At 34.4% G+C, this 7,697-nt stretch overlaps 1 protein-coding gene across 1 annotated transcript; it reads left to right on the top strand.

The window, feature by feature from the left end:
* The first annotated feature begins 3,163 nt into the window (after positions 1-3,163).
* Positions 3,164-7,606, top strand: LOC133301040 (IAA-amino acid hydrolase ILR1-like 4). The gene is made up of 5 exons (XM_061500637.1): positions 3,164-3,632; positions 3,898-4,023; positions 4,593-4,907; positions 6,062-6,190; positions 7,075-7,606. The coding sequence occupies exons 1-5, from the start codon at positions 3,276-3,278 to the stop codon at positions 7,477-7,479; spliced, it is 1,332 nt and encodes a 443-aa protein (XP_061356621.1). The 5' UTR covers positions 3,164-3,275; the 3' UTR covers positions 7,480-7,606.
* The last annotated feature ends 91 nt before the right edge of the window (positions 7,607-7,697 follow it).

The following is a 7,697-nucleotide window of genomic DNA, read 5'->3' as shown; positions in this document are numbered from 1 at the left end:
TATGTGTGCATGATATAACAATAAACATGGATTAATAAAAAAATAATCCAATTTAACTAGTCATATTGAAAATTAACATAAAATTAAGTTGACACTTTAAATTGAATGAGAACCACCCTTAATTGTAATTTGTAAATGACCCGCAGGCCACAAACACCTATCCCAAAAATTTATTTATATGCCTACAAGACATTATGATTTGGTTTTGATAAAAAAATATTCGTGGATCAAAATTTAAATTACCCATTACCTGAATTACTCGTGTACCGTTTGAGGTCTATAAGCCCACTATGTTCTCGGTAGGGATTGAGTCAGTGTATGGATTATGCTCTAAGCGTTGGTATAGACCAAGCTCAAAGACATTGTTCCAAGTATATATGCGGATGATAATGGGGTAAGGTGTGTGTAAGTGTACTCAATGTAAATGGGCAGAATAACGATACATAAGATACCTGGTTGTGTGCCCTTGGTGGGCTATTTATAGAGAAAGGTGATGCGATTCTGTATGGGTTGGTGAGGAGGGGGTCAACCCTCCTTGGTATCTGCTCTGGGAGGCAGACGTTGCTGGGGGTGGCAGTCACTGCTATGATAGCAGTGATGCATCCCTTATGCCTGGCGATGTCAGCATGTGGCAAAGGGCAGTTTCCTCTTTAGGCACCTGGGGCGACCTCCTTAGGGGCTAGAATCCCAAGTCGAGACATTTTGGTGTCTCTCCTAGGAAGTGTCACCGCATCGGGGGTTGGGGAGCAGAGGATTGGTAGGGCTGACGTGGATAGGGAGTTTGGGCTTGGGCCTTTGGGCTACTATGTTGTTGGGTTATCTGGAACAACTCGAGTAAGTTATTTACTAAAGTAATTAACGGTCAACATAGTCAAACAGAAATACTTTAATATATAATTTTAATAAAATATTAAAATTAATATATAATTTAAAAGGAGGATAAAGTGATAAAAGATTTTAAATACATGACACAATAATCAATCACCCCTAAAGAGTCGACTTAAAATATAGAATAACTCAATGGGGCTCGGCACTTTTAACGCATCTAATGACCTACTTGTCATTTTACCCATCATCCCGTTCTCACATAGGGGCGTTGTGTCGTGCTAACAAAAAAAGGGCGTTCTGAAAAGGCACGTATATGATATATCTATATGGGGAATGCGTTTGTACTGTTGTAGGAAAAAAAAATTTGTCCTACAGAGAGAACATTTTGAGAGAGAGAAAATGATTTCAAGAGAGAGAAAAAACAATGAATGGGTCCCATGATAAATTGTCTATATAGGAAAAACGAAAAAAATCCTGTAACATTACCGATTGATTACCCTATCTATATATGTGCTTTAAGAGGCATATATTCATTGGAGGTGGCAAATAGATCAATCGGTTCAATTTTAAATTGGGTCATAATAATGAATAAATAACAAAAAAAAAAAAAACAATTTCTCGATAAATTTAATAGAGCACCAGAGCCAGTAGTTGTAAAATGTTAATAGAATATTATTGACAAGTTATTAATATTATTAGTCCAGTATACCAACATATAGGTTCATGGAAACTTTTTCTCAATAAATAAAGTATCAATCCATTTAAGATTTATTAAAATACATATTAAAACACCCTTTCCATGCATGATTCATTCAATGTATGAATATTCAATTCACCCATTAATGATAGGATGGATGAATATTCAACTCGTCCATTTGAAGTTATAGTTTTTTTTATTATTAAAAAAATTGCTATTCTCTCCTTTATCTAAATACATTTCATTATTCACATTTGCATTTATCTCAATTACATGCATTTACATTCTTGATGTGTATTCCATTTTCTTGCTTAGCATTTGTTTCAACCGGATGCTGTTATGTACATCTATTTTTTAAGAAAATAGGGGATTTGAGTTCAAATAGATAATACAATCCAACCATAAAATTAATTAACTACCCATTAACATTAGATAGGCGCACCTGTCATTTAAAAAATTGTAATTCTAATAACAAAATAATCACTCACTACTTAAACAATCCAATAATTCAAAAAATAAAAAAATAAAAAATAATAAAAATAGCTGTAACAGATGCACATGGACTTCTTTTACATTCAAATACATTTTATTTAATTCAATAAATTCTATGTATATCCATTAGACATCCAATAAAAAATTTGTTGGTTCATAAACTATCCATTGTCTCCGTCGGGTCGACCAAAAAAATCAGTGATATAATTGGTTCGGTTTTCATATTTGTGTAAAAAAATTGAGGCTTGACTTGACCTTTTAGCTTTATGTAGGTCTAAATTACAAGTTTGATCTTACCTATATTTAAAAAATAAAAATATTGGTCTAGGCCTGTTAGCCTATTTAAGACTATTAAATATTGAATTATTAAAATAAATAACTAAAATAATATTATTTTAGAGTAAATACCATTTTTGGTCCTCAGCAAATTTCACGACGCCCGCTTTAATCCATTGCAAATAAAAAGGTCCATCGTGGTCCTTAAAAAATTCAAAATAGACCCATTTTAGTCCTTTTAGGGACTAATACGGGTCTTTTTTGAATTTGTGAGGGACCACGATTTCAACTAAATGGGTCCATTTTAATATTTTTAGGGACTACGATGGACCTTTTTATTTGCTAGAGACTAAAATGGGCATCATAAAATTTGTTGATGACCAAAAAAGATATTTACTCATTATTTTATTATTCAATATTACTAAAATAATAATTTTATTTAAAATAAATATATAATATAAACAGACTTGTAGGTTTATAGGCCACACTTATTTAAAATAAATAATATAATATAAATAGACTTATAGGCCTTAAGTGTATGAAAAAGCTTAAAACCTATTTTCTAAATATATTTTTCTAAAAAGTCTAAATCTATTTTCTTTGACTATTTATAATAAATTAAGATTGACCTAATATAGACTACACCGTAGCAGTCTCTATAGACCGGCCTAATTCATTTATATATCTATCATAGAGAGATTGTTCACGCGCAATAAAAAAAAGCCAAATGTAAAGAAAAAATTTAATACACGTGGCGTGCTGTTACCGGATAAAGTTGTATTCATATTTAAAGTTGTATTCATATTTTAAAGATTGTTTCAGTGAATCAGCAATATTTTCTTATAAAAAGTTTTCCAAGACAAGCAATGGTTGTCGTTTTAAGATTTCTGTCCCTCAAACCGAGGTGGTTCGTTTCATTCTCATTTTGCTTACTCTTCTTCACTCTTTTCTCTTTCACAACCACTTGCGAAGAAACATCAACATGGGTTTCTTCAACTGTGTCCATTTGTTCATCATTTTGCATGTCTTTGCTGCAACTTCCATCTTCTCATTAACAGATTCTTCCTCCAAATCAAACCAACTCTTCACTAACTTTCTAGACATTGCCAAGAAGCATGAGGTTTTTGATTGGATGGTGAAAATCAGAAGGAAGATTCATGAGAATCCAGAATTGGGTTATGAGGAATTTGAGACAAGTGAACTGATAAGAGCAGAATTGGATAAAATGGGTATCCCATATAAACACCCAGTTGCAGTCACAGGTGTTATTGGCTTCATAGGAACAGGAAGTTCGCCTTTTGTTGCAATCAGAGCTGATATGGATGCTCTTGCCATGCAGGTTATATCTATTCTATCTATATTCTCTTTTCTTATATGCTTGAACCAGGGGTTTGACTTCTGATTCCTTATAGTTTTATCTATCTAGGGTAAGACAACAATTGTTAATATAAGATTAAAGTGGATTTCAATTAGGCCTTTAAGTTTTTGGATTGAAATGATTCTTTGCAAATATGAACAAAGAGTTTTGTTTGCCTTTTATCAAAATATATTGACACTCTGCTTTGTTCTATGTTTAATTGATTTATTTCAATATCTAACCGTAGGAATTGGTGGAGTGGGAGCACAAGAGTAGAGTACCTGGAAAGATGCACGCATGTGGTCATGATGCTCATGTTACCATGCTTCTTGGTGCTGCAAAGATTCTCAAAGAGCATGAAAAAGAGATACAAGTATGGCATTTTATATTGGCATCTTTATTTACATTTCTTGTTATGTTATGCTTTATTTTTCCTCAGGCACTGCTCTTCCGATGTCAATTTAAATTGTGTTGTCACTCCAATTTGCCATCTGCTCAAGAAATTTTCCATTTTGATGGTTATATACTTATATACGTTTTCTTCTCTTAAATTTTTTTGTTATATAATTCCAATTAAATCAAAGTCAAAACATGTTTTCGGTTTCTAACATATTCGTAATTTGCTGCCCAATTATCAATTCCAATCAATATAGTCCATCATGCCAACTTTGTAAATTACAATCATTCTATCATCTGTTATGCATCTTAATCCGTTCAATTGTATTCTCTTGAAAAATCATCCTTGGTTATTTCTACTGTCACACAATCTAGGAGAAGGGAGAAAAGAAAGCGAAAAGAGAAAAAGTTAAAGTTGGCCCCTTTATGATTCTAGTATTCCAGCACAGTCAGCCATATCTGCTACTTTTATCTGAAATGTCTGGTTCTGTTGTCTTCATCCTCTCATGGATCCCTGATAAATTCATAATTTTGTTGTCTAAACAGGGAACTGTTGTTCTTGTTTTCCAACCAGCAGAGGAAGGAGGTGGAGGGGCTAAGAGAATATTAGATGCTGGAGTCATAGAAAATGTTACTGCTATCTTTGGATTGCATGTGGCACCTAACTTTCCAATAGGTGAAGTGGCGTCAAGGTCTGGTCCAATATTGGCAGGAAGTGGCTTCTTTGAAGCAATAATAAGTGGAAAGGGAGGTCATGCAGCTATTCCTCAACATTCTATTGACCCTATATTGGCAGCTTCTAATGTGATAGTTAGCTTACAACATCTTGTTTCTCGTGAGGCTGATCCTCTGGACTCACAGGTACATTTTTTTCAACTTTATTTCTTCCTTTTCCCTTGCCACCACCTGCTCATTTATGCTTTCTGTTCCTTATGTCATTGCTAAGATCAAAACCTTTATACAGTACTCTGAACCTATGACTATGCAAAGCCTAAGCTTAAGCTAGCAACGTAATTTGGTTTAGTAATTCTTGGCTTCCCTTGCCTTCACTCACTCTTCTTTTTTGAATGCTTTCTGCCTAAAGTTTAGAAGTACCAGTTCTACCTTTTGTTCACTTTACTTGTTTGAGATGTTGGATTTGTATATTCTTGTATTAAGTACTAGAAGAGGCACCCATGATATAGATGCAAAGTAAACCCATGATGAAAAGAAAATTTAACCTGACAGTTTTTTAGCTTTTTATTTAATAAAAATTGAATGTCAGCTGATTTTAAACTTGGATTTGGATTTTCGAATGTGAGGAGTGCACTCTGGAGAATAAAGTGTAGAATTGTAACTTTTGATGAGAAAATCAAGGGTTTAGGATTTTATAAAATAGAAGCATCCGTATAACAGATCATGGATATATGATAATCCACTTCCATGATTTTCTTATTCTTTATCAAAGAATAGAGATTGAAATGACTCATGACTCATACAACGCTTACACACTGTCTTGTGTGCTGTTTTCACTGTTTTGTGAAAAAATATACCACAGCTTCATCTGTTTACAATGATGCTAATTGAACAGGAAAATATTTCAGGGCACAAGAAGTGACAATATTACTTACGTGTCGGTGAAAAAGTAGATAGACTAGCATAGACTTTGTTTGCACAAGCTGTATAGGCTACATCAATCAACAACTGACACATCATTACTTTAAATATAACATAATTACGTTGCACAAGGATTTAGTTATTATTTAATATCCAACAATGATGTATCAATTATTGATTAATTTAGGATACACACAACTTGTAGGGACCACCTTACACAAAAAATTCCCCCTAAAAAAGATGTGATAGCAGAACACGACTCTAGGACCGTTTCTTTGTGTTTGTGCATGAGCGTGTGTACATGTCTATATGTGATTATTATTGCTTATTGAATATAAGAAAGGCTTGTTTCAAGGACTTTCCTTGTTTATATGGTAACAATCCTTTGTGCCTTCCTAATAAATAGCATCTCCACACAGGTGGTGACGGTAGCAAAATTCCAGGGAGGTGGCGCATTCAATGTTATTCCTGATTCTGTCACAATTGGTGGCACCTTCCGTGCTTTTTCAAAAGAAAGCTTCAAGCAATTAAGACAGCGCATTGAGCAGGTATATCATGGAGAAGTAAAATTCATTTTATATCCATAAACTGAAATTATATATTATGCATATGTCCTAATAATTTTAAATACTTTTTTCTTAAATTTTTTTTTTATCTTTTAATGTATACTTTTTTAACTTATAATTACATATACAATATACTGGATACTTACTAGTAAGGAAGCTAGTATGTGACCCAATGGGTGCAGCTCAGTTGGTAATTTGGCGCTGAGTTAGTGGGGTTGGACATGTGTTCGATTCCTGCTGAATGCATTCTTGGGGAGGGGGCTGAACCTTTAGCCATCACTGCTCCCCCGCACTCCGGATTAGTCCCATAGCCGGCTCAAAGAGTCGAAGCTCGTGGGGATACCGGAGGGAGCCAACTCGCCTCAAAGAGGTAATTAGGGTTGGGTAACTCCAAAAAAAAAAAAAAAAAAAAGGAAGCTAGTATGTGTGTATAAGGACAAACACGACATAAAAATGCTGCATTAGCATCACAGTTGTGTCTCTTAATTATTCTTATTTATGGTCATAGGAATAATTAAACATAACTGCAAATGGATTATAGATTGCACAAATTTGAGGAACCATGTGGGGTAGTTTTTCTTGAAAATGCAAGGAGATGCACATAGAAAGATGGGGCCAAAATCTAGTAGGCGTTCTTTTTCCTTTTGTAGAGAAGATTATGGGTCTTATGGGTTTGAGACTTGGAGGGTGAGCATTTGTGCAAGGTAAGGCTACATGTATAGTCCATAATAGTAAGAGCCTTGTGCACTAGCCACCCTTTATGGAAAAGATTGAGTCTGTAACTAAAAAATGATTGCACATTTGCACTTCTAGTGTAGTTTTCATTGCAATCCTGGTAGAGGCTAAAGGCTGATTCATTTATGCAGGTTGTGACTGGGCAAGCTTCTGTGCATAGGTGCAATGCAACTGTCAACTTCTTTGATGAAGAGAAACCTTTCTTTCCTGCAACCATAAATGATGGTAACTTGCACCAGCATTTTCGAAATGTTGCAGGGAGTTTGCTTGGCATCAATAAAGTTAATGACATGCAACCATTGATGGGAGCTGAAGACTTTTCATTCTATCAAGAGGTTATGCCTGGTTACTTCTTCATGCTTGGAACAAAGAATGCCTTACATGAACGGTTTGAGTCAGTACACTCACCCTATTTCAAGTTCAACGAAGAAGCACTTCCTTATGGGGCTGCACTTCATGCATCATTAGCTGCTAGTTATGTTCTAAAGTATCAGCAGGACGTATCCGTGGTAGAGGGGAGATATGATGAACTATAAGTTATAACACTGTTAATATTTAATCAAAAGGCAATGTTGTCTTATTATTTCTTGCTGCAATGACCTGATATATGCATTGTTTTACTTGACACATAGTAAAACAATATTGCACCTATAAAATCATTTGATATATGCATTGGTTTGGGGACATTGCTTTACGCTCTCTCTTTAAAATCATTAGATATGTGCATATGTAGTGTATAATGGGAGTAACAGAA

Source organism: Gastrolobium bilobum, unplaced genomic scaffold (genome assembly GCF_033153095.1).
Source record: "Gastrolobium bilobum isolate Gb01-03AN ecotype WA unplaced genomic scaffold, APGP_CSIRO_Gbil_v1 utg6170, whole genome shotgun sequence".
Lineage (NCBI taxonomy): Eukaryota > Viridiplantae > Streptophyta > Magnoliopsida > Fabales > Fabaceae > Gastrolobium > Gastrolobium bilobum.
This window is presented reverse-complemented; position numbering and strand designations above follow the sequence as displayed.

What these genes read in the sequence shown, in the direction of transcription:
- LOC133301040 (XM_061500637.1), top strand. Translation starts at nt 3,276, where the DNA reads ATGGGTTTCTTCAACTGTGTCCATTTGTTCATCATTTTGCATGTCTTT. An exon ending in TGGATGCTCTTGCCATGCAG is followed by an intron (nt 3,633 to 3,897) that starts GTTATATCTATT and finishes ATCTAACCGTAG; the next exon opens with GAATTGGTGGAGTGGGAGCA. An exon ending in CTGATCCTCTGGACTCACAG is followed by an intron (nt 4,908 to 6,061) that starts GTACATTTTTTT and finishes ATCTCCACACAG; the next exon opens with GTGGTGACGGTAGCAAAATT.